This window comes from Alosa alosa, chromosome 21 (genome assembly GCF_017589495.1).
Source record: "Alosa alosa isolate M-15738 ecotype Scorff River chromosome 21, AALO_Geno_1.1, whole genome shotgun sequence".
In the NCBI taxonomy this organism is placed as follows: domain Eukaryota; kingdom Metazoa; phylum Chordata; class Actinopteri; order Clupeiformes; family Clupeidae; genus Alosa; species Alosa alosa.
The window spans coordinates 12,401,816-12,428,611 of record NC_063209.1 but is presented as its reverse complement, the minus strand read 5'-3'; the positions used below and the strand labels follow the sequence as shown (position 1 = coordinate 12,428,611).

The following is a 26,796-nucleotide window of genomic DNA, read 5'->3' as shown; positions in this document are numbered from 1 at the left end:
GCGGCGGCCGCCAAGATGGCCACCCTGCAGCTGGCGCCCTACAACCAGCTCATCCCCTGCTGCTCCTCTTCGCCCTCCGCCTCCTCCGCCCTCAACAACCCTACCTCCTCCACCTCCTCTTCCTCCACCTCCTCGACGTCATCTACGTCCAACGGCGGCGGCAGCGGCGGTGGTGTCGGGCCAACCACCCCTCCGCCGTTGATCCTCTCCTCGGCCGGGCCGAGGCTCATGGCGCCCCCCTCCTCTTCCTCCTCCTCCACCTCCCCCCGTGGCGGCGGTCTCGCCTCCTCCTCCTCCTCTTCCCCCCTGGACACGGACCTCCACTTCCACCCCGTGCGCGGTTCTGACGTGGTGCTGTCCGCCGACCGCACGGCCGCCTGCGTCCACTTCCTGGACGGCAGCCGCACACTGGTGTTCGGCGACCGGCCGCTGCGCCCCGGCGAGACGCTCTACGTGGAGGTGGGCCACCTGGGCCTGCCCTACCTGGGCGCGCTGCTCTTCGGCGTGACCTCGTGCGACCCCGCCGGACTGCAGGCTGCCGACCTGCCCGCTGACCCCAACCTGCTGCTGGACCGCAAGGAGTACTGGGTGGTCTACCGCGGCTTCCCCATGCCCTGCGCCGGCGACGTGCTCAGCTTCTGCCTGCTGCCCAATGGCGAGGTCCACCACGGGGTCAACGGCGGCGCCCGCGGACGCCTGCTCTGCGTGGACGCCTCGCAGCCCCTCTGGGCCTTCTTCACCCTCCACGGCGCCGTCAACCGACTCAGGATCCTGGGTGAGTACAAAGCACGGACAGGGGGAGGGATGATGGATCGGTGGGAGTGATCGGTGGTCGGTGGGGGGTTTGCCAAGAACGTCAGGGGCAAGACTAAACAGTGTGTCTGGTCTGTGTCGTGAGGCTCGGGTTTTGCCAGGGATTCGTAGAAGCTCAGTTCCTGCGACTAAAGAAAAAGCATTTAACAGCATACTCTGTCAAGGAATGAGACTATTGCACAAGGTCACTTTTATTATGTAGAGACAAGAGAAAATGTGTTGACATGGAGCAAGAGACAAGAAGCAAGTACACACATGTCATCATAAAACACCCAATAAACAGCCTGCACAGACTGCAAAGTCACAGCACACATCCAAATGCTCCTTTTAGCAGATGTTTTTAAACAGGCCAGGCCCTGTGCATTAATTTAGCCTTTCACTTAATGATGATTATAGAACAAGGTTAAGTTCACGGTTAAAGTTATTTTTACAGTTTGCCATAAAAGAAAATGTGTTGACTAAGAACAATCACCATATAAAGGACTATGGTTCAATGAAGCACATATAATAGATACACACAGACACACTTGCACGCATACAGATACACACACACACACACACACACACACACACACACACACACACACACACACACAGACACACACACACACACAGACACACAGAAACTCTTTTTCAGATAGTGGAGTAGTTTGGCCTCACTGTGTACTACACTCTCCCCCTAGCTACTCGACCCCAATTACCCTCTCCTCTCTGTGCTGCAAGATCTATTCCTCTTAGTAAAAACAAAGCAGTAATCATTCGTGACAATCGTTGGGATCGTTGAAATAGTGGCGGAGAACGTCGGGCATTCTAAGCTCTTTGCTGCCTTTGACTGCTTCTGACACCACTCATTTGGACCTGAACTGAGGCGTGCTGTGGTCTAAATAGCTTCGTCCCGGGAATAATTCAGATGAGCAGCTGCTCTAATTTGTGTCTAAGCCAAGTCATATCCATGTTACAGTCACTGGCCAAGCACTGGTCGCTTGTGGACGAGCGGTGTAGAGCTCATTGGAAACGTCTAGCACGTCTACAGTGGTTGAGAAGTGGAAGCTGTTGACATACAGATGGAAGAAAGCTGGGACTTCCTTGATTTATGAAGTAATGAAAAACACACAATAATAACCGTAAACATTCATTTTTTTGTTTGTTCATTTCTTCTCCCTCGACTTGACTTGCACTAAATCAACCGGAATATTCCCAGCCGTGGCCATTTGTTCAAGTCAGTTGTTTCCATGAGAATCGCTCATTCCAGAGGGATGTTTATTATGTTGTCTTTCCACTCTGACGTTTTCTGAGAAAGCAGAAACGTCTGCTGGTGAGTCTGGCCCCCCCGAGTCGAGTCGGAGTCTGGCTTGGCTTTATTTCGGGCGACACTGCCCAGGCTCATGGGATCACTCCCCCATAATCCCCGTCCCCTGCAAGCTCTCACCGCCGAGCTGGACTATGGGATCAGGCATGACGCCACTGGCCCCAGTTCTAAAAAACAGAAGTTTTATCAAGCCCAATTATGTAACACATCTCGGAGGGCCTCTCTCTGTGCTGAAAAGTCCCTCAAGGCAGAGCGCGGAGGCTAAAAGAATAGCTGGAAGGAAAGCAGCATCTTGTAGGATCAAACAGAAAGCTCCAGAAGCTTCACAGAGTAGCTACTCTCCAATGTTTTTTTTTTTTCAATGTCAACCAATATTTTTTTTATTATCAATCAAAGTATCACAATGTAATGAAACAATACACAATAACATCAATACCATCCCACCCACCTCTCAGATATTAATCAAACAATGGATCCTTACATCAGTACAAATCAGTACATTTCATTAGTGTCCTGTCATTTGCCATTCATAATCACAGGCTCTGTTTGCATTTCTGAACAGGCACTCTGCAGGCCAGCCCTCCCCTCAGCTCTCCCTCCATCTCGCAGAGCAGCTCACCAGACGACAGTGATTCCGACCTAGCCTTCAGCGTCAACCGCTCCTCGTCCGCCTCTGAGTCATCTCTGGGTGAGTCCCCTTCACCACTGGCCTATTCTCTGTCAATGGACACTGCCTCGCAGGTTCTACTAAAAGCCATCAGGTTCCCACAGGTTATACAGAAAGCCAACAGGTTCCCACATGTTCTACTAAAAGCCATCAGGTTCTCACAGGTTCTACTAAAAGCTGTCTGCATTAGTGCCCTTTTGGTTTAGATGCAGCACAGATGTGGTTATGTGCTGTGGTGGAGGCTACTAATTTTACTCAGAGCCACCTGATTATATGGAATCTATAGGTCATATGTCCGTGGCCTGCACTTGTGCACTTAATCACAGTGTTCTGCAGCAGGGAACCTATTTTACCATCTGAGGCTCCTCTATGTGGAAAAAACACTTTGTGTGTAACCTTCAGCCTTTTATCAGCCTATTACCATTTTATCATAAATATACATGATTTTATGAGGTGACGGCATGACAAGGAAGAAATGAAACGAAGGAGGAAAAGCATTACTCTGTTCTGAGATATTCTAATTACAACAGAACAGTCCCACTATTAATGTCATATTCATACATCTTGTGTGTCTTAGAGTTTGTTGATGTAGAATCTATAATGCGTTCAAGGTGAACAGGAGCAGGTTGGGTAGGTTTATTTTTTTTAGTCACCTCAGGGACATGCAGCAGGTAAGCAGTGACATGTGGTGACATTTGTGATGTGTGACAGGCCACATTTATCATAGCAAGCCTGTGCAGGTCCAGCACAGTGGGTGGATATGCAGGCTCCTCAGTCCCTTAAACATCCTGTCCTAAACACGCATGGTTATGTATTTTACGTTAGTGGATTTACAAGTTTTACCCTGGAGATAAAAAAAACATGCATGGCCATCCGGAATGAATTATCACACTGCACATGACACATCAACAATCAGTGTTTCCAGTCAGTTTTGTTGATGGCTGTTTTTTTTTTTCCCCTTCTCTCTTTCGTTCTCGTTTTTTTTTCCCTCACGACCAGTCACGGCCCCGAGCTCCCCGCTGAGTCCACCGGTTTCGCCCACCCTACCCTCCCCAGAGGCGCCCTCCGGAGGCGGGGGCAGCAAGAGCGGCGGGGGCAGCAAGAGCGGCGAGTGCACGGTGTGCTTCGACCAGGAGGTGGACACGGTCATCTACACGTGCGGACACATGTGCCTGTGTCACGAGTGCGGCCTGAAGCTCAAGAAGCAGATCAATGCCTGCTGCCCCATCTGCAGGAGGCCGATCAAGGACGTCATTAAGACCTACCGGCCCTGAGGCCACAGCAGCAGTGGGGGGGGGGGGGGGGGTGGACAACTCAGGCTTCAGAAAGTACCACATCGTGCCACGTATTGGTTCATCCTGTTGGCACATAGGTGATTTCACTAATTAGCTGATCACCTGGCTTAAGAGTTGTGCTAATCACAATCAGCTGGTTTAGTGAATGGTCCGAATAAATATGTCATTCGACTTTTACTTTCTAAAGCCTGACACACCACTTGTAATGCCACAGCTAGGGCAGGGGGAAGGAACCCCCCCCCCACACACACACATACACCACTTGGCTAATGACTGTGGATTCATAGAGTACCCACCCCCCAAAAAAGCCTACCATTACTATCCTCTATGTCATCATAGAGACCCCTTCTGGAGGGAACTGATTTGAGGCGATCAGGGTGGTCATGGTGATGATGTGTAGTGGACAAAGCTGATGAAGGTGAGGAACTGTTGTGTGTAGCAGCTGACCCAGCAAGCAGCACGGCCAATGACTAGCAAGGAGCAGCCGCTGCGAGCAGTCTTGTACCCAGGAACAAAAAATGTATTTTAGTGCCTTTGATCTTGGAGCTTTTGTCCTTGAAGCAGCACATGACTTCAAATACGACAATCATCCTTTTTTTTCTATGTTTCATGTATATATTTTCTCTTTTCTTTCTTTCAAAGAAGGTGATTGTGAATGGACATAGGATGGCAAGAGAGAATTGAACAGTAAGAGGATCAGTCCGGGGAATATTTCCTGCTGGGACGACCTTTTTCTGAGGTTAAAAAGTTTCTTTGGCAGATGCAAATAGAGTGTGACGATTGCAACAGGAGAAAACTGGCATGTTGGTTGCACTTTTGAGTAGTTTGACATAGACATGAGACGCTAAAGGCATACGAGAAAGCCTGGTCCTGGTTGTGGGTTTAATATATATAAATATGGTTATGTATTCAATTAAATGATTGTGTTATCCAAACTGTACATGTATGTTTCAAATTGTATGACTGTGTAAAATACATTTATATGTCATCATAATTCTGTATTTTATGACCATAAAAAAGAACCGATCGCTGCACTCTTTTCAGATTGCTATTTCTCTGCATTGTTCAGGAATCCAGAGCTACCATCTCGTCCGTACTTGAGTCTGCAGCAGCTCAGCCGTAGCTTTTCAGCATGACAGATCAAGCTCATTTAGCAGTAGACGCCAGTTCAGTTAACAAGAGAGAAGCATCGCAGTTTGCTGTTATAGGTAGTCGTGCTCATATAAAGCTGGACAAAAGTTCCTACGCACAAACTACTGAAAGGCTTTCTCACAGATGGTTGTTGACAAGTTTTGTGTAGGAGGCCAGGAGTGTGTGTGTGTGTGTGTGTGTGTGGTTCCCACAATACGACAGCAGTTTAGAGTTCAAATTGGTGCCTTAGCAGAAGAAAAGGAAATTGCACTACCTTTCACAGACATGTTTTTTTAAGCAAAACTGTGCTTGAGGTGAAGAAACAAAGGTGGTGACATTAAGACATCTATACACAAGATTCAACATACAACATTCCAGAGAACAAAATCCTGGATAATTTCACTTGTTGGCCACTTATAAATTCAACACAGGAAAAAACAATATCCTCAGCAATTCTTCCATAGGTGCTCTAATCAAATGGTTCTTCACAAGCTCAGTACAACAGTAACTCCTCATTGTTGAGTCCACCCACTCGGCATATGACAAGGTTCACCTCATTTCTTTCCACTGCATTCCCGCTAAACTGGGATAATGAGCCAATGTGCTTATGACCATAAATCCAAGGTCCACTGAAAATGAAATTCAACTCACCATTACTGATGTCTCTTTGTCAGTGATATTTCTATGTACTGACCTGTTGTTTAGATGTAGGCCTATCTAAGACAGTCAAAATGAGGGACTGATGCAATGTAATTCTGGCTTATTTTCCTGAGAAAAATAATTTTCACCCCAAGGCTGGTTTGTGTCCAGTCTCAAGACTTGAGTACCTTGTATCATCACAATGTTGGAAATCAAATAATCAAATTCACAACCAAAGCTGCTGTAAAACAGAGACTTTTCAAACACGTTCTCAGGACAGGGTTGACAAGTAAACCTTATCAATTGTGAATGTAAATCTTGTCTTGTGTGCTTGTAAAAATCTACATATTTCCAAATGATACTTTGATGACGCGAGAGTGTGGTTCGTACAAATGAACGCTAGAGGTCAGCCTTTACCAAGTGGTTCTCTCCGTCCTCTTCGCCTCTACAGTTAAATTCTAGTGTGGTTCTATTTTTGCCATTGCTTGTAGTGTTTGTACATTTGAATATATTTGACTCATTACACATTAAATATTCTGTGTGTCACCTCTAATGTGTTTGTGTTTCGGTGTCAGGTCCTTTCTTTCATTGCATTAGGCTCTCTCATTTCAGTAACCTGACGTTAGGCCTAGGCCCTACATATTTATCCTACTACGATGCAATTCACTGCAAACACTACACCTAGGTTTTAACATTTTTATTATTAAAAAGTGATGTAAAGAAACAGGGAACAGGACTTAAAAGAATTTAAAACACATTCCATTAGGTCTAGTAACTAAACTGAACAAGTCTGGGCAATCTTCACACGTGTTTAAAATGCGGTGAAAACTGTGACCTGGTTTTCTACACTAAAAGCACAAAACTAAAAGGTTAAATGCAATTCTTTAATGGAAATTGATTCCATGGAAAATTGTCAACAATTAGTGGACGTGCACCAGAAAGGTATATAGTTATTTAGTAAGTTAACATGTCCTAAATGTGAGCCACGGGTACACCTAAGGGAAGACTTGACGTTGTCGTGTGATGGGGTCGTTGACCTTGGATTTAGCATGGACCCTTGTGGTTCACGAAGATGTTCTCCTTCGCCTCCCTGTTGAGGTAAAGGTGTATATAAAATCTGTGGGCATTGGGCAACGTGAAAACACTTAGGGCTACGCATCTGCTGAAACTATAGGTCTAAGTTTGAAGGATAATATTAACTCCTCATTAACACTTGACATTATAAGGCTTAGCCAACCATATTTATCAACTCACAAGTTGTGGAGACACAGCATGCATTCGTTGGAATACTCCACGCCGTTCGTTCCACAGAGAGGATCATACTCGCGCGTACACATTGGGAGAAGGTACTCCGTACAGTCGACCTGCAGAAATAACATTATGTAACCGTTAACCCATGCTATCCAAACTAAACATTCGCAAGTAGCCCAATGGACAAGTTCACCTACCTCTGTTGCGCCATCTGGAATATATGCCGCTGTTGCAAGAGCTTTCAAAACAAATAAAAGGTTTTTCAGGCAAATGACAAGGACTGTTGCATCACTGTTATGAACAACTAGGCCTACGCTAACTTAGACTAATTTAGAGAGCATTCAGGCAAAACAAACAGAGCGAATCACACATCTCACCGCTCCTGGTCTAAGAGTTATTAACACGCCAAATTAAGTATGCCAGCTCGGAATTGTAGCCCACGCTGAGATCAATTGCGTTAAAGAATTCGTTCATGCCTGTAAAGAAAACTGCGACAGGAACTTACCGATCAAACCAAACATCACAATGACAATCCTCGCCATGGCTGGCATCATTAAAACTGCAGTCTTTCTGGTAGGCACAATGGTGAGTGGACTTCAATGTATTACGTACTCTGAGATGCACTGACTAGCCTACATCAAGAAGTGTCTCTATTACGCCCCTTTGGAGGCGTAGCCTATTGTTTGGACGAGAAACCGAATCACCTGTTTGTCCGAAAGTTTCAGCTTAGTTTACAGGTTTCAGCGTTTGGTCTTCACTATAACAGCGCGGGAATGATGCGAAAACCCTCCCTTCCCTTTCTACCAACCGGTGAATCCATCAAACGCCATGTCAAACGCCTTATTTGACCGATCTACCAGTACGTTCAGGGTTTTTGTCATGCAAAGACAAATTTGTAGGCCTACCTCTCCGGAGGTTTTGTTTATGGCGCATTTGTCTGACTGTTTAAACACAATTTTCTACTAGATTTTAATTTCACACTATGTTGCAAGCGACCGCCTGAAATGACCAACATAGCAGAGTCCTGCACGGGTCCAATTTTTTAAATCCCACCCACCCGTACCCGTCATGTTTAAAACCGCATCCGACCCGTTTTCCGACACCAGAGCTAGTTAAAATCCGTACCCGACCCGACCCGCATTAAATAAAACTGACACCCGACCCGTACCCGAGTTAAACAGACACGTTTAAGGAACTAATTACACAACCATTAACATTGCAGATATACAGGCATATCCTACATGATGTATTGTGGTAGCCTGGCTACTTTTCAACACCCGAGTGATAACATTTTACCACTTTTCAAGCAGATGCGTCTACAAGGCTATCGCCACGCAAATGCCTAATTTAGAATTCAAACACGGCCTTGCACACACAACTTATTAACAGCAGTAGTAGGCTAGCCTACATTAAATGAAGGAATGATTCGGTCATAACCTACACCGGATTATGCATTAGCCTGTGAAACTTTATGGAAATAGGCATAAGACGTGTGACACTATAACGTTTATTTGAGTGCAAGATTGAATGGGAAAAATGTGGCACTGTGCACTGCATTGTGCACTATGCACTGTTTCAGGTATGCTGTCATGGCAAAGGACAATAACTACAGAGTCCAGATGGACCAGCTTCACTGAAACAGTCCTGGGGCCACTGTGCATCATCCCTTAAAATCAGGACAGAAGCAGGAAGATAAACAAATGTTGTGCCTAGCCACCATGCACATCACTAAAATGCCCCAGATTTATTGGCATAAACAAATACTTCATGTGAACAACCAACCCACACTGGTGGTGGAATAGAGAGACACAGCTGATACCAAGTTAGCAAGTGCAGTACCGAGATACATTTTTTTTATATATAAAAACAAGGACAGCACTCAACAGTACTTAAAAACACAATTTATTTTGCTATAATAAAGAAAACATTGAGGCATATACTGTAGTTTATACGCTAGTCAGCCGTTATTCAGTCTTTCGATCACTTCCTTATCCTTCTTTGATATGAGATTATGGATTATGAGAACAAAAACAAGTGTAATACTTTTCTTATTTGTAATGTGTACAGTTTGACACTGATCTGCCAGGGAGTGTTAAGTAAGTATGTAAATATGACAGAAACAACATATTACTGCCACTGCAAGAAAGTGCCTGTCTTTCTAAGTATAGTGATTGAGTGGGGACGAATATCTATGGAATAGCTTTATTTTCCCCTTATGATAGATAGAGATAGATAGATACTTTATTGATCCCCAGGGGAAATTCAAGGTCTCAGCAGCATACATACAAGACAAACACATTCTTTAACAGCAGAAGAGTAATTAAAGTATATAATATAAAAACACAACTAAGCAGTATGGACAGTAGAAGATAAAGAATATGCTAAATATACTAAAATACAAATTATACTAACACTTAATACAATATATAAAAATATACTAAAATACAAATAACAAAATTACAAATTATACTAACACTTAATCTATTATTATATTCACAGTCAAATCACATCACACTAACATTTCAGTTCTGCGTCCTCCATGACATTTCATGTTTATGTATTAGACGTATACCATGGCAAAATCACATCAATAATCTACTGGATTTAAAACATAAATTGATAGTTTGAGCGCGTAAGCATTAACTGGGGATTTTTCGTGAATGCCCCTTTTTTTGGTTATAAAACCAGCTTTAAAGGTACGGCCTCTGATTCTAGTTGTCAGTTCTTTGTATGCACTCAAAAAGCCTCCGGTCTGCATGCACAGTCCTAGCTCTGTCAACATAATCAATAAAGCCAATCAAAACACTGCTTCGGGAGCAAGGATCAGAAGAGTCATTGGCTGTTGGGCACAAACAAGAGTTCATTGGCTGTTGGGCACAAACATAAACAACCTTTTTTCCCAGAATTGCAGACTGGACCTTCAAGGCACACGGTGTTCATGTTATGCATTCTCAGCAGTGGGTGTATCTATCCAGGGATCGTCTGGTGTGTATTCTCTCCACAGATGTCTTCTCTTGCCCTGGGCACAGAAACGTCTGTGCCTGTTGGCTGTCTTCCCAACTGTTTACAGTATGTTTACTGGACAACTTTGCATTGTATTGACTGCTCTCTCTCTCTCTCTCTCTCTCTCTTTCTCTCTCTCGCTCTCTGTCAGGCAACACCACCACCCCATCTTCACCACCCACTGTTGTGGTCTGTCAGGATGGTCAAAATAAATGCATAAACACGTCCACTGCTCTGAAGATGAAGGCAAAGTTTATGTATGCTGTAGGGCTGGAAATGAGGCTTGCCTTTTCCATTTCCATTTCTTTCACTATCCACCTTATTCATGAAACCCGTCCGATACTTCTGTCCAATTTTCATCTTCCGTCCATTCCGTTTACATTATTACTTAGTGCAGTCTCAGCAGGCTAATTAGAATATGCTTAAACTTATAGATCTTTCAAAATGTTGACAATTTTGCGCTCAATATGGATATTCTATAGCCTGACGTCGTCATACTCAATTTTAAAGTTTGCTTTTTTTTACATGGCTTAGGATACATCACTGTACCGCCACATTAAAATCAATACAACACAGCTTCGGCTGAAAATAGAAAACCAGATTTAATGAGGTGTCATGGCGAAGCCCATTGTTGGCTCACAAATATTGTGGATATATATGGTATAAGATACAAGTAAATGTCTGTGGAAGGAGAGAACATTTCCACTTGTCTACCATTTGAATGTTATCCTGTTATGTTGTCTTAGCTTCTGTTTAGAGTTGGCACTGTCGGATGCCCTTCTTCTCTGGCTTTCTTGCCACCCCCACACCCTTCACTGCAGCACTGAACCATACTGAATTACAGCCCTGGGAGAGGAAGCCTGGCACTGTTATGCCATCTCATAACTGGTCTTAAGTGTGAAATATAGTCTGGAGCAGGAGTCAGTTGACAGTAAGTATCTTTTGGGGAGAGGCGTGATGATGACTTGAAAGCACTGTGTTTGAAATATGGCTAAAAATGACAATCCAGGGCTTGGTGCCATAGTTGGGTCTGTTTTGTCTAAAGTTATGTGGATAGATATGCTGAAATATGAGCAGCAACAACAAAAAAACGAGTAACAATTAACTCTTTTCTCAAGGGAAAAGAGAACCCTTTCTCTAATTAAAATTAAACAACAGCTTATTTCACTACTTAGCTACACTATCATCTAAATTGTTTAAACTTAGATTGAAAGAAATATTGTGGCACATTGTTGTCAATATTCTCTTTTAAATCATCAGGACCTTTGGACAAATATGCTTGGAAAACTCCATTAACATAACTGTAAACTATTCTTTAATGTAATTTTGGTGAGCATCCACTTTTAATGTCCTCTAACCCATAATGAAAGAGTTTGAATGATGTGATGTAAATCAAAGACGTAATTCAATTCAGACTGGCCATGTACTTCCAAAGGCATATTTTTAAAAGTAGGTTCTCCTATTTTCTGTTCAAATGGATAAAACAGCTTGTTTTATGTACAGACAATACCATCAGGGTAAACATCTATGATGCACTCTTCAAACATTAGTAATGAGATTATATGGAGGGTACAGTCCATTATGCCTTAGTTCACTTGACAATGATAAAGAAAAATATTCCAAGAAACACATAATTGTAGATACATTTTTCTTCATCATAATTTCTCTCTGAATGTCAAGCTGCAAATTTGTCTTACCATGAATATGCAGATTTGTTAATGGGTAACTGGCTTGTGGAACCATGTTTTTCTGTGTCTATGCTGCATGTTTCTGCATCAGATTTGCATAGGCAAAGATTGAAAACCATGCATACGCATGGGCATGGGTAGCAAAAATATGTTCAGTGTACTATTCTGTGGGCATGGATTGCGAAACTGTGGGTACAGATTGCGAAACTGTGCACACACATCACAAATTTGTGGGCGCAAATTGTGAATTCGAGAGTAGAGTTTACACACGGCTCTCATCTGACACCATGCAGGGGCGTCCCATAGAATGCAGTTTTATGTGAGAGAGTGTAATTTACAGATTCACAGCATGTGCCCCCCCCCCCCTCAGTTGAATCTGACTTTCAAAGTAAAGTTTCACAAATCAGTGATCTAATTATCTTCTATTATTTAACTTCATTATTTATGGTTCAATGACTAAACACAGTCCACATCCAATATAACAGTATTCATTAAATCTTGGCATTTTCAAAAAAGGCTGAGATTTAGACTATCTAACAAAAAGCCTCTGAGAACTCAATAAATTCCAATAAATAGCAGCCATGCTCAACAGGTTAGCACACTGGGGAAGGGATGTATTGTGGCCCTGGGAAGGGAGTCTATGTGTATGAAATGCGCTAAATAAATAAACTTGACTTGACTGGGTTAAAAGACATTTTATTTGGATACCCCTCCAAATGAAATCTGGGACTGGTCTCTTATCGCCGTCTGCGAAGCTGCTTCTTCTCTAGCTCCTTTACTGGGCCTCTTCCAAAATTCTAGATCACTGGAGTTCAGGACATCAGATCCAGGACATCCTTCTTGTCTCTCTGCAGACACACCTTGAACGTGATATATTTCTCAGTGGCTGCTTTCAGGATTATGGTGCAGGGCCACGTGGGAAATCACCGGTAAATTCCCCTAAGCTTGCTCTAAACGCAGCATCTCAAACAACCATTAGCAAATAGATAGCCTCGACTTGATGTGATCCCCGTGTCACGATAGGGATCGCTCTCCCCCTGATCATTTCCTTCACTAAATTAGGTTTGACATAGGCCCCTTGCATCTCTAGCATAACAAAAATAACAAAAAGATGGGGGTCAGATGTGAAACCTTCTCATGCAACATTTAAAACCTTAATCCTTTTAATACACTTTTTTGAATGATTTAGGAAGAAAAGTCATTTACACCCAGCATGAAATTGACTGAAGAATTAGGTGGAAACTTTCAGGGAATGGTTATTCATGCAAATGACTGCTACCTCACCCTTAGGTCCCAGGCTAGGCTATAAAACTAATGGCAAATATGAATATTTAATTTCAGTGTCACCTTTAACAGTGTAGTTCTCAGATCTGGTCTCTCTGAGAAAGTTCTCACACTTTTCTTTTTTCAATCATTCCAAAACATGTAAAGCACTTTTTTATTTTATTTTTTATCTCTGCATGATCATGATGTGCTAATGGTGTGTGATATTGAAAGAAATCATTGTTTTTTCTGTAGACACACCTTTGAACTGCTGAACATCAGGTCAAAGCAGACTAGGTCAAAGCAGACTATCTTTCCTTATTCAATTCCGTTTTATGGTCAATTGCAAAAATTATCATATAGGATGGTCAAATGCTAATTGATTGGGGAAAGTTGGAAGTAATTAAGTGTGGGTTGAAAATGGAGGGGATCTATATTAGATGGTATATGCTGTACAGAAAATTATATGGATAAACTGATAGATGTCAGAAATTAGCAATTGTGGAGTCCTTGCAGTAGTCTCAAAATGTATAGTCTCAATCTAATACATCTAATAAATCTAAATAATAAACAATATTCAATCACCAGCCGTGAAATTAAAGTGTCACTGAAAAGCAGATTTTAGACCTATCAGACTCATTATACAAAAATGCTATTCTTTCGTGTTGAGTTTTTCTTCTCTCTTTCTTTCTTTCTTTCTTTCTTTCTTTTTTCTTTTTCCCTTGATTGCTGGAACGATAGTATATTTCAACCACATTTAATTCCTCTGATTGCATAAACTCCAGGAGCAATTCCTGTTCTTTAGATTTCAACACTTTTGGCGAATGGGTCACACATAATGTGACTAGACTGACCTTTAGCATCATTATATGAAGCCAGTAGGCTTAAAATACAGAGACCATAGAATATGTCTCTCAAATTTCATTCAGGATCATATACTGAATGCACAAATAAAAGTATCTGTTAATGTTTGGCTTTTCTCTTTGGGGTAGCTTGAACAGTCATTAATGGTAAGCCACAGCTTCAGAATGACATTAAATAGCAGAATACAAAACAGACAAAAACAGACTTTGAATGACTTGAAGATTTTGAATACATTATTTTGCATTGGTTCCAAAAACGTTAAGTGTCATTTTAAAGGAGCACTACACCAAGAAGACTATTAGGTCAATGGCAGCCTTGTGTGTTGTCAAAATCCTTTACAAAGGCAAGTTGCCAAACAACATCGCTATTCCACTGGGAAAAGATAGAAGAGAAGGCCGCGAAGTAATTTGTATATTTCCTTAGCTTGAACTGACCATGACCCTAATTTGTATTTTAATTTGTTGCTTTTTTTCCCTCCCGTTGTCAACATCCGTTGTGAATGACCGTGGACTCCGGACAGTTGCAGGTAATCGTCTACACCACCCGGGGACGCCATCAGCATGCATAAACCATCTCACCTGACTGCGAGCGAGAACGCTATAAGCTTACTTATTTTCACCACAGTGATTGGGTAAATTGATTTGCACTTTGATAGAAACGGCTGTTGTTTTTGTTGATTATGTCCAATAATTGAACTTTAGCGTACATTCACGTAAATATGTGTGCTACTCTCAATATAAACACAGAAGACATATTTAATGAAAACAAAGCCGTGGGACAATTTTATTGGCAAGCTATTTATTGGAAACGGAATTACAATTGATCGGGAGTAATGAAAAACAAACACGTGTGTCGTGGCCACATCCTCACCCTCAGCAAGCTGTGTACACGCACTCCATGGAACGCATCGCATATCCATCTTGTCTGTGGGGCTTGAAGTTATATGGATGCAGTAGCTGTGGTGCAGGACAACTTCAGCATATGATCATGAACTACACGCCTGATCATTGCTGCGGGTATAGCGTGCGCCTCCACAGAAGGCGTTCGAGCTCCGTTTACGCACACGGTACAGTTGAGTCCTCCTGGACTGATCGGTCCATCAAGGATGCATTCATCTACAGGAGATAAGCTATTGCAACCCAAAGCAAATGACATGAGGAAAACTACTGTCCGACGACCAGGATATTGTGTTTTAGCGAGGGGCTGCGTTTAATTGATTGGCCATTTTAATTACCAATCTCCGGAAGATGTCAGTGATGGAAATTCACCAGGGGCGAAAGTGGGGGACAGTGTTATATCATTGTAAAAGTTGTTAGCTCGCTATATAAGTTAATGTTGTGAAAATATCTACCGACGGAGACTCATTATCTTTGTTATGGATCTTGATGCAAACGTGAGCACTGGAGATTGTATGTCCCGTAGCGCGAACGAGAGCCAGAAGACCGTGCAGCCTGTGTCCCTCGGCGCGACTACAGCGCTAGCCAGCGTGCTGATCATTACTATCGTAGTTGACATAATCGGCAATCTTCTTGTAATTCTCTCCGTATTCAGGAACAAGAAGCTTCGGAATGCAGGTAAGAGACACGACACATATTCTTAGTTTTCCACCAGTGAACTCAACACAGTGCAGAGCGGTTTGAATGTAACGTACCTGAAATCGATTTCACCCATTTAATTCTTTAATTCGTGATAAGTGGTGAGAGTATCCGATAGAGAAGTTGTACCTAGGAAGGGCTTACTGTAGCTATGCAGGTTGGTATTTTCACGATGAAATTGCATAATTAATGCTCGTGCAATTGTGAGTGATAGCAAAGGGTATATGACAGTAGGGGGACTTATCAATCCAATAATCGAGAGCCATGGCCTGTCTTCATATGTCTTCATAAACACGAGTCCCTCCATCTGGGCCTTAGCCTTGCTTTTTACCGACTGAAATAAATCACTCATGGGGGATCAGACACTCATTCTCTCGGTGTACATCCAAGGCGAGGCAGACTTTTATGGGGGTCCCAATTTAAATGATCCAACGTGCTCACACACACACACACACACACATATGCAGGGCATAACACACACACACACACACACACACATATGCAGGGCATAACACACACACACACACACATATGCAGGGCATAACACACACACACACACACATGCAGGGCCCTAAAGGCAGAAAAACATAATCTCTGAGTATTTTCTTCCTTCTCACCTCCCCAAGATATGAAAAAATCATATATTTTTTTAAAAGATTTTTTAAAAGTAATTCTTTTTAAGGACAATTGCTGTGCTCTTATACATTTATCGGGCTCTTTTTTTGGTGGCCCCAGGGATTAGGGGGGTTCATCTAAGGCATACTGGACTGCACGGCCCAACTCATCACAGCTCAAGCTGCCATACATTTGGTACTCAGTCAGGCAGACGGACAACCACATTTGTTAACAATTCCATGGTCACTCCAGAGAAAGAGGGAATGAGCAGACTGTGGTGTGTGTGTGTGTGTGTGTGTGTGTGTGTGTGTCTGCGCCTCACCGTAAGGTCACCACTCTCTCTAATGGCCTTTATGTGTTAAATATTGCATGGCCCTCCTTGGGTTTGGTGGAGGTTTTCACAGACTGTGTGTGTTTTGTTTTGTGCAGTTCTGGTGGTGTGTTTGTTTGTTTTTTTTTTTGTTTTTGTGGGAGAGCGGAGTCTTTTTGGAAAAAGTGAGTGTCCAGATGCTCTGTTTGTGAGTGAGTGCTTGCTCCTGTCCACCGCATCCTGGTGTCTCTGTCCTTGGGGTTTTCTTAATGTCAGCTGGGCAAGACTACGTTCCTTTACCACTGAGCAAGAGGGAAGGAAAAAGAAGGCAGTCAAGGACGGTGCTCGAACAAAACAGAGATCAAAGGATGTACCAAACAATTGGAGGACCAACAAGAAAGTAAGGTGTCTTACTTTAAGGGACATGTGACATGATTCAAATAAAAACACCACCACCAAACAAACAAACATACAAACAAACAACGAAACGATCAACATCATGAAAACATTTACATGTATTCATTTGGCACACACGATTATCCAAAGCGACTTACAGCAATAGAATAGAATAGAAAAGGAAAAATCAGTGAAATGTTTAGGCACTGGCTACTTTGCATCTACCGTGACTGTGAAATTCTTACCGGATTCCACAAATGTATTCTTCCATGGTGTCTGACTGCTGGATTAGCCTTAATAACCAATGTGATGATATTGGATTTCTTATGGATCCTATGTCTCTTGACCCAGCAGTTTAACTAGCCGGTCTGCACAGCACCTATGGCAGTCCTAATGCACAGTTATGTATCTCTGACATTATAATCCTCACAGTATATATATATATATATATACATACATGCACACATGCACATACAAATGTATGTATTGTGGGAGAGAGACTTCCACAGCCATGTTGTCTGACCCCACCTTATATTAAGTGTAATTCCAAGATGTGCATCTGCTCTCTGCGTGGTATTTATTTATATTTGTAAATCACATTGCTAGTGAGGAGTCTGGTTCTCTAGAGACAGCTGCAGTGTTTTTTCTGGCTGAATTAACTTAACTGCTATCTGGCTTCCCGGTGGAAGCCCCCCCAGTACTCTTAAAACTCTTTTCCCACATGGCGGAAAAGGGTTTTTGCCCTCCCCTCCTCAACCCCCCCACCTGCCCCCATGCATCTGTTGGCTCAGTCCATCCGTCTGGATGGGAGTCAAGCCTCTGGTCCTTGCGTAACATGTCTGTGGCCACTCCAGGTCCCCGCCGCTTGGAGTGTGGCTCTGCTCCGCACCACGCCGCGTTGCATCACTGCCTCGCTTAGCCGCGTGTTGCCGTTCTCCCGCTGTGAGCGCCTGAAGAGAGAAACAAGATGAGATAGAGAGCAGTGTGTGTGTCTGTGTGTGTGTGTTTGTTCAGGGTGAAAAAGAGAGATTGAGATGGAGAGCGTGTGTGAGTGTGCCTGGCGTTTGTGTGCATATGTAAACAGTTTGTGTGTGTGTGTGTGTGTGTGCATGTATTTGTATACACCCCGTCACTTGTCTCTTTCCATCTCATGGTCTTGAGGAGATGTCAGCTGTTGAAAGAGCAGGAGTAAGAGTGAGCCACATTGTTTGCTGCTCAAATGTAAAACAGACTATTCGACACACTCTCTGAACACACTGCCGCACACCGCCACATTCTGTGGCTGATTTCACTTTCATCTAAAGACTGCTCTGATGGGACAAGTGCAGTGTTAAGCAAAGTTTCTCTCACCATGATGATGAAGCAGCAGGGATGGAATACTGCACAGGCCTACCGGGCCCAGGCCCAGGGGCCCAAGGGGTCAGGGGGCCCTGAAGCTCAAGCCTTTGCATGGAATCATTGCCTCAATATCAACAAATCAGGATGTAGGCTATGAATCTGATTGAATTTAGTATTGCCCATCCCGAAAAAGTAACAGAAAATCACATCAAACAAATTTAAAAAATTCTGGAGGAGGACCCCCAACCCCCCCTTCCACATCGTGACAATTAGTGGGTGGCCCTTAATACATCTGAGCCCAGGGGCCCGAAAGTTCATAAACCGCCCATGTGAAGCAGCACCCATTGTAAGACTACTTTCCAGGTCTTTGTTCCTTTAATAGGAAATGTATCTCTGGCGATGCAATTATTTATTCTATGATTGGAAATGTCAACGGTTGTAGCAAATAATGTGAGTGATGCATGTGTGTATGTTTAAACCTCTGTCTGATTATGCATATTTGTTTATGTGTGCGTGTGTGTGTGTGGATGGAGATGGGGGGGGGTGGTTGGCCTAAGAAACCCACGCAGGGGTGGAAGCGCCCGAGGAGATGTGACATCATATTTGCTAAGGCATGCATGTAATGCCGAGAATGAAAATCCCTTAATCCCTCCTGCAGAAATCAAACTGACGTCATGGAAACCACAAAACATCTCTCCTGAATGAACCCTTCAGTCAATGTGCACAATTAAAAGACATCAAAAATACATGAAGGTTCTTTTTTAATTTTTTGGGTATTCCACGTGCCACAAAACCTAGAGGACTAGCAGAACTCAGCGATCTCAAAAACAGTGAATGGTGCTGCAGCTGTGACTATGTCTATTCCATTCCTACAGATGGTCGTTAATGTGGATTCCTGGATAACCCAATCTGGCATAAATGTGTTGGGTATGTCTTCCTATTGGCAGCTCAGCTGTTGTTGTGCACGGGAGCGTCCTGATGTCCTGTTGGGGAGACGGTGGATACCATGCCATCCCCCAAACCCCTGCCCACCGCAGACCCCTACTGATGACGGGCTGGAGTAGCCCGCAGACCAATCACGTGCCGGGGCCTTAAGACATGCCTGGTGTACAGGCATGGTCAACATGGTCAACATGGTCAACATTTAAACTGAGCCAAATGATCTCTCTCTCATTCTCTCTATCAGCTGTTCCCTCATCCTTTATCTAGCAACTGTGAACAGATCATCAGTCGATCTGTTGTGGAACAGACCTGCCAGACTTAGTGTTGTTAGGTTGTGTTGTGTTGCGTTATGTGATGTGTTATGTTTTTTTTTTTTTTTTTCTTCTTTTCTTACTTCCGTGTGTTATTTGTTTGTGGACACCTCAGCTGTGCTGTAGGAAGCGAGTAGCGTAGCGTAGCGTAGTTAGAGTGGTAGTGTGGTATCTGATTCTTGGCCAGACAGCTTCACAGACACAGTGACAGCTCCCCATGCCTGTAGGCACCACTACTGATGTGGGCAGAGGAGCATGTGATTCTTTGGAATGCAGATTTCAGCCTACTTAGAGCGCCCGTTTTGTGTGGCAGCACCCTCTTTGATACGCAGAGATATATTTACTGTGCCATGCAAAAACGTTTGTTTTGGCGAGCGAGCCACAGGCATTGTGACAGCCAAATTGAGGGGATGGAGGAGACAAAGCCCCCTCCACCCCACCCCAAAACGGTGGCAGAGGATACAATTTCTGATGCGAACGGTGGGTTGTTTGGGCACACAATAAATCCTGCCTTATCCTCCACATCTTTCATTAAAAATTGTCAATGAACTTCTGCTGGTGGGGTTGCTAAGAGACGTGCTCGCGATTATGCTGTCAGCACCAAGTCCGCTCCTCGGCTGCGGGTAAACTTTGACCCAGCTGTTTTTTTAATGAAGACATATTTTGCTCATTGGAAGCCAGTTATGACACATGCTATACAGCCAGTGCAATGGCCAGTGACCAGAAAAAAGAACACTGGCCTACGATTTTTACTCGAGTCATTACCTCGGTCACATGAAGCCATTAATGAGCGACAGGCAGCTAGTATATTAATCTATTTACCCATCAGGAAAACCGCTAGCAAAATGTCAGATTTTGACTATGTCCTTGTTAACCGGGATGAGACAACAATCTCTCTAGGAGTGGATGTTCCCGGCTGATGTTCCTTGAAACAACATTCCGAGTTAAAATGGACTCGCCATGTCTGGGAACTGACACATTCAATTAGAGGGGAGAACATGCCTTATCTGTTATATAACTCAAACCATCTTCAACTAGCCAATCCAGGATGACACCAGGAATAATTACTGCCGATCCAGTGTTGCCTGCCTATAAGGGAAAGTTCTCACTCCAGACACTCAGTTAGAGAGAGAGAGAGAGAGGGGGATTTGGATATTGATTTTTCCTGAATACATCAAACTTATACATCTTCATTGAACATGCAGTACAGTATAGCTACATAGCTGATTTAAACCAGTCATTCAGTAAGGCGTGTGTTACCTGGTGCACTATGGAAGGGGGCGATAGTGGACCCTTGCACAATGACAGACACACAGTGGCATTAAATAATGTGGCGTTGCACAAATGTGAGCTGACAGCTCTTGCCACAGTGATGAATCAGGGAAGATAAAGGGTGAATTGGTCGTCGTTTTATCAGCTGGTTGTGGAAACAGGATTACGTCTTTTATCCTGCTGTCGGCGGAGGTCCTGGTGTATCTAGTAGTGTGCTGTTCACCCCACTCTTAAAGGGAGGAGGGGGTTGGACATGGGGGGGGGGGGGGGGGTGGGTGGGTGATCAAGTGGCTATGGGCAGACAGCGCCAGCATTTGTTCAGAAACCACAGCATATATGACCTCTGCATGCATGTAATTTATAGCGACATCTGAGATCTTGAGGTTTTCTTTTGTGTGTGTGTGGGGGGGGGGGGGGGGGGTTTGAACATGTGTGTCAGGATATTATGCGCCACAAGTTGTCATGAAGTAATGCAAGGCCGGCACATAGATGACAAATCTGGTAGACTATCACACATGACAGATGTTTGTGTTATGAATGCTTATCAGTGTTCCCACACAAGGCTTTGCCATGGGGAGAGTTACTGAAAAATAGAACAGGGTTTTCCATCTCAGCTGACATAATGTTAGTCTGATTACAATGATTACTCCAATTCCCAAAAAAGTTAGGTCACTGTAAAATGTAAATAAAAACAGAACTCTCCACAAAAAAACATTTATTTAATCAAGAATAGTTCAAAGGCAATATATACATGTTGGGACAGAGGGATGTTTGACACTGTGTTGCTTCACATCTTCATTTAACAACTTTCTGTAAATGTTTAGGAACTGAAAAACCAGTTACTAGAGTTTTGAGAATGAATTCTTAATATTAAAATCGTATATTTGAGAATTATTATATTATCAAATATAGATTTCAGCAGGTCAATAGTCTTAGGTCTTCTTAATCATGTTTTTCATTCCAAGATGTGACAGGCCATTTTAGCACTTGGAATCTTCTACTATTGAGCCATACTGTGTAATATGTGCAGAATGCAGTTTGGTATGGTTTTCCTGAAATATACAAGGTCTTCCCTGAAAAAAACATTTGGATGGCTGTACATGTTGCTCAAAACCTGTATACATCATTCAGCATGAATTGCCAAAAAAGATGCCCATGCCATACATACATTGACAGTGAATACATTCCCATACCGTCATAGATGCAGGCTTTTGTACCTAATAACTAATACGTTGGATAGTCTCTCTCCTCTTTAGCCCAGATGGCGTAGAGTCAATGATTTCTAAAAAGTATGACTCATTTTTATTTGTCTAACCACCGTTTTCCACTTTATCTCAGTCCATCTTAAATGAACTTGGGCCCAGATAAAACTACAGCATTTCTGTATCATGTCTGAATATGGTTGTTTCTTTGTACGATTTAGTTTAAACTAGCATTTGTGGATGGAGCATTTCCAGCCTTTAGTTGCCTTGCCTCTGTCCTGACTTTTTTGAGAGGTGTTGCTGGCATCAAATTCAAAGTGAACTTATATTTTCCATGAAGTATCCTTTTGCAGCTAAGTATGGGTTTACGAGATTTGTAGATTATCACATTCTGTTTTCAAGTACATTTTACACAGCGTCCCAACTTTTTTTGGAATTGGGGATGTGAGGAGTGGTTACATAAGATAAATAGATTTGGGGTAATGTTGTGGGCATTAATCTGATGTACACATTTGAGGGAAGCCATGCTCTTAAAAGCACGCAAAAACACTAAACACAAGTTACATCATTTCATCATCATTTCTCTCTTTTTTCCCTCCTGCTATACTTTTCTTGCCTGAGAGACTCTAGCCCGAGTAACAAATTGTTTCCCTCAGCTGCAGAAATAATGAGACACCACACAAACAGATCATTTTCGCCAGTCCACAGGACTAGCCTTCGAACGCCCGCAGACGGCCTGGGTGAAGAAAGGAGAGGACAGGAGAGGAGATGAGCCGTGTTCTGTCTGGAGTCTGTAACGCCGCTCCACTTCATCATGAGCCACTAGATTCTCTCGAAGGCGTCTGCCACTCACAGAGCCCAGCTGTCATAGAGCTGCCCCCTTTGGTTGTTTTTTTCCGCCCTGCACAGATAGCCGAGCATGGATGAAAAATATAACACAACGTAGCCAATGCGGCCCACCCTTTGTCCCAGTGAATGGAAAAGCAGCGGGAAGTTCGGAGCCAGTAATGGTGTCGGAATTCTTTCACTTTTTTATTTGCGGTTTTTATTTATTTTTTGCCACGTCTTTGCCTTGATCGTGTCAGTCAGGGGCACTGATAAGAACCCCATGTGCTGGCTTCTTATCAATTCGCAATAATTTATGGCCGATGCATATTGTGTGACAACAGAGAGCCACGGCTGGCCAAAGATTTGGATTGGATTTTGCTGCCTAGTAAATCTGTGAAGGTTGCATGCGGTGTAACTAAAATTCTTTGCCCCGACCTTGGATTTATCTACCTGAGTGAGTCGTTGTATGGCTGGGTTTCGACAAAAAACTGCCCTTTAAAGATCAGAGTTACCACTAGCCAAAGAATATGTGCTAAATTCTAACTGCAGAATTATTTAATGAACTAACCTAATCTTGACCAATCCATACAGTATACAAACCAGCTGGCAAATTTGTGTAGGATGGAACCAACAGGCCAAATTAGACCAAGCAAGTCAGCGAAACACAAATACAGGTTTTAAAGTTCTCAGACACTGTGCCAGAATTCAACTGTGGACCAAGTTGTTCAAGATGTGACAATTGATAATTACACACAACGACTTCAAAAATTTCTGAAAACTTCAAGCCCAGATATTTTCTCTACTAGCCCTGCAAATAGATAGCAAACTCAATGTCTCCACTCTTAACCTAACTGAACCTTCAAACAGGCCTAACCCTGTGTTCCTCTCCTTCAGGCAACATCTTTGTGGTCAGCCTGTCGGTGGCGGATCTGGTGGTGGCTGTGTACCCCTACCCGCTGGTCCTGACAGCCATCTTCCACAATGACTGGATCATGGGCGACCTGCACTGCCAGGTGAGCGGCTTCATCATGGGCCTGAGCGTGATCGGCTCCATCTTCAACATCACGGCCATCGCCATCAACCGCTACTGCTACATCTGCCACAGCCTGCACTACGACCGCCTCTACACCCTCAAAAACACCTGCTGCTACCTGGGCCTCACTTGGGTGCTGACCGCCATCGCCACCGTGCCCAACTTCTTTGTGGGCTCGCTGCAGTACGACCCGCGCGTCTTCTCCTGCACGTTCGCGCAGACGGTCAGCTCCTACTACACCATCTCGGTGGTGGTGGTGCACTTCCTGATTCCGCTGCTGGTGGTGTCCTTCTGTTACCTGCGCATATGGGTGCTCGTCATCCAGGTGAAGCACCGCGTCAGGCCCGAGAACAAGCTCAAGGTCAAGCCCAGCGACCTGCGCAACTTCCTCACCATGTTCATGGTGTTCGTGCTGTTCGCCGTCTGCTGGGCGCCGCTCAACTTCATCGGCCTGGCTGTGGCCATCAACCCAGCCCGCGTGGCGCCCAACATCCCTGAGTGGCTCTTCATCACCAGCTACTTCATGGCGTACTTCAACAGCTGCCTCAACGCCGTCATCTACGGGCTCCTGAACCAGAACTTTCGCAAGGAGTACAAAACGATCCTCCTGTCGCTGTGCACACCCAGGATGTTTTTGGCGGACAACTCAAGATGCGGCACAGAAGGGCTCAAAAGCAAGCCCTCACCTGCCGTCACAAACAACAACCTGGCAGAGATTCACTTGTGAGACAGAACAGTATTAACGTACCGTATTTCTTCCCGCACTGTTGACATTTGTATGGTTGTAAATGTAAAGTTGAGCATCACATTGTGCCTTTGTTTTTCTATTTTAATTAACTTAGTAAAATTGATGCTTTGACTAAGATTATTATTTATTGTGCCAAACTATGTGATCTTTTTGCGAGTGTCTGTGTTTTTAAATGGAAATGGGATATTTACCTGAAGAAGGATTATTTTTTTCCCCTCAGAGAACAATATATTATCCCTGACAAGTTTTCAGTATTACAGCATCACAAACCCAATATCAGCATTTTCTTAAAGGAAAGATCTGGAGTTAAAACAATCTAGGGTGTATTTCTGGATGATAAAGACTTCATCTGTATCATCATGAAAAGGTTTGTTTGGGAGCAAAATGACAGAAGGAGTTTTGGGCTAGACCACTGTTTGCATTAGCAACATGGTTATAGCCAGCACTGTGCAGATCTGGCTGAACATGATGCATGTTTGTATTGTAAGATTCGGCCAGATCTGATTTGATGCTTCCGGAACATGAAAAAAGGCAATGTGCTGCCTATTTTGAGCCTTGTCAGTGGTTTGATTTATTTTGATGTGGCTCCATGCCTGCTGCTACAGGCTATAAACTATTTAGTTGCTAATGAAAACAATGGTTTAGCTCAAAACTCCTCCGATTAAAAAACTCCGCCTCCCCAGGTTGTTTTAACTCCGGATCTTTCCTTTAACGGAAGAAAAGAGATCGAAAGGAGAAGAAACTGAAGAAAAGAAAGACCGAACAGTGAACACTAATGCAGTTTTCAACGACATCCGAAAGCAGCAGATGGCTAGTTTTTTTTCTGCACATGTCACAGGGACATACTAAATCATTTTAGACCACACTTCACTGGGTCCTTGTCATTCTGGCGTGTGAACAGGAACATTAATGAGCCTCCGAACAAACAGAATCTATATCATCGGAATGCAGGTCCAGCTGGGAACACGCCCCGGCACAGGCCCAGTCCCGCCTCACACAACTCCACAGAACTTTTTTTGTCCGTGTTGGATTCACACTGGTTACGGTGTGATTTGCATTTGCACCAATAAAAATCGACATTACTGTGGCTGGCGCACGGAATTGGTTTGTCATTTGTCCCTCTGATCATTTTTTTTTCTCAAAGGCTGACAAAACCGCCAAATATGCGTATCTCTCCAGCTGTTAAAGAGATCTAATAGGCAGAATTCTAACAAAGATGGCCAGCGTTTTCCTCCAGATGAATTCCTTCGTCTAATTGAGACCAAAGGAAGCAATGATTTGTGGGGTGCTTTGAGCTGGGGAGAACAGCGGGGGAGAGCAAGAAAGAGAGTGTGTGCGTGTTTGTGCTTGTGTGTGTGTGTGTGAGGGTGAGGGTGTAAGGGGCTTGGACATACCGCTAAACTCATTCCAGAATGAGATGAGATGTGTTCAGGGAGGTGGGAGGTCTTCGGGGAGGTGTCAGGCATAAACAACCTTGCAGGGGGTGACCAAGAAAATGGACCAGAGGAATAAGGAGCACATCTCGTGGACAGCAATCAGAGCAGCACCCCCCCCCCACACACACACACACATCCAAATACCCCCCCTACCCCTGGCCCTCCATGCCCTCAGCCTGTCACCTCATGTGTAAACACTTCTCACTCTAATGCACTCTGATCCTCCAAAGATATTGAGCCCTCGGGCCACTTTCCCAGGAGAGGCGTCCTAAGCAGGGGGCTGCGGGGAGACGCGGTCTCCTCTGGAGAAGGCTTTGTCTCCCCAGCTTTGCTTCCTCCGTGACAGCGGGCGTCACGCCGCACTGCACTACAGAAGGCCGCGCCGTACCGTTGCTGTGGTGCGCTGCGGCGCGCTGCTCTTCGCGATACAAAAACACATCGAATATCTACCCGAGCCTCGAATATCATCTCCCCGAGTCTCTGGAGTTTGTGCCTTTCATCATTAAAGCGGGAAAGAAAGAAAGTGCTCGCATCCCTGAAAATATGGCAGCTTGTCTACAAACTAAATTATAATTCCTATCTTTTCAGCACCTTTTCTTCCATGTGCTCGCTCTTGACAACAAATGTGTTACTTCAGGGAGCAGTTTGTAAACTTGATAGCATGATGAAAAGGCTTCAGGAAAGAAGAAGAGGAATTTAAAAGAAGAAATAGAAAAGGAGTCTTCATTCTGGAGATGGGCGTGCTAGACAAAAAGTTGGCAAGTTTAAGCTCGACTTCCGTCAAAGGAAAATGAGGTTCATCAGTGGCTAGCTCTGGAGTCCGGTGACAGATGAAAAGCATACACAC

General features: G+C 43.8%; 3 protein-coding genes across 5 annotated transcripts in view; 2 read left to right on the top strand and 1 right to left on the bottom strand.

The window, feature by feature from the left end:
• Positions 1-4,071, top strand: part of neurl1b (neuralized E3 ubiquitin protein ligase 1B) — a 44,418-nt gene extending 40,347 nt beyond the window's left edge. For all 3 annotated transcript variants that reach the window (XM_048231862.1, XM_048231863.1, XM_048231864.1), the window contains exons 3-5: positions 1-775; positions 2,685-2,810; positions 3,789-4,071. The exon at positions 1-775 is cut by the window's left edge and continues 122 nt beyond it. In XM_048231862.1, the coding sequence (XP_048087819.1) occupies positions 1-775; positions 2,685-2,810; positions 3,789-4,063 (1,176 nt within the window). In that variant the 3' untranslated portion in view covers positions 4,064-4,071. The remainder of the gene's footprint in view (positions 776-2,684; positions 2,811-3,788) is intronic.
• A 2,465-nt stretch (positions 4,072-6,536) lies between these two features.
• Positions 6,537-7,846, bottom strand: LOC125286648 (ovomucoid-like). Its single transcript, XM_048231861.1, has 4 exons — positions 7,611-7,846; positions 7,303-7,343; positions 7,109-7,218; positions 6,537-6,944 (listed from the first exon to the last, which is right to left on the bottom strand). Exons 1-4 carry the CDS (start codon positions 7,657-7,659, stop codon positions 6,899-6,901), a joined length of 246 nt encoding a protein of 81 aa, XP_048087818.1. The 5' UTR covers positions 7,660-7,846; the 3' UTR covers positions 6,537-6,898.
• A 7,217-nt stretch (positions 7,847-15,063) lies between these two features.
• LOC125286377 (melatonin receptor type 1C-like) lies at positions 15,064-25,570 on the top strand. The gene is made up of 2 exons (XM_048231417.1): positions 15,064-15,497; positions 23,627-25,570. Exons 1-2 carry the CDS (start codon positions 15,299-15,301, stop codon positions 24,490-24,492), a joined length of 1,065 nt encoding a protein of 354 aa, XP_048087374.1. The 5' UTR covers positions 15,064-15,298; the 3' UTR covers positions 24,493-25,570.
• The last annotated feature ends 1,226 nt before the right edge of the window (positions 25,571-26,796 follow it).

Excerpts from the sequence above, each read along its gene's own strand:
- LOC125286648 (XM_048231861.1), bottom strand. The coding sequence starts at position 7,659 with ATGATGCCAGCCATGGCGAGGATTGTCATTGTGATGTTTGGTTTGATC. Across the intron at positions 7,219-7,302 it reads TTCCAGATGGCGCAACAGAG|GTCGACTGTACGGAGTACCT; the intron begins GTAGGTGAACTT and ends TTATTTCTGCAG. Across the intron at positions 6,945-7,108 it reads ATGCTGTGTCTCCACAACTT|GGAGGCGAAGGAGAACATCT; the intron begins GTGAGTTGATAA and ends TTACCTCAACAG.
- LOC125286377 (XM_048231417.1), top strand. The coding sequence starts at position 15,299 with ATGGATCTTGATGCAAACGTGAGCACTGGAGATTGTATGTCCCGTAGC. Across the intron at positions 15,498-23,626 it reads CAAGAAGCTTCGGAATGCAG|GCAACATCTTTGTGGTCAGC; the intron begins GTAAGAGACACG and ends CCTCTCCTTCAG.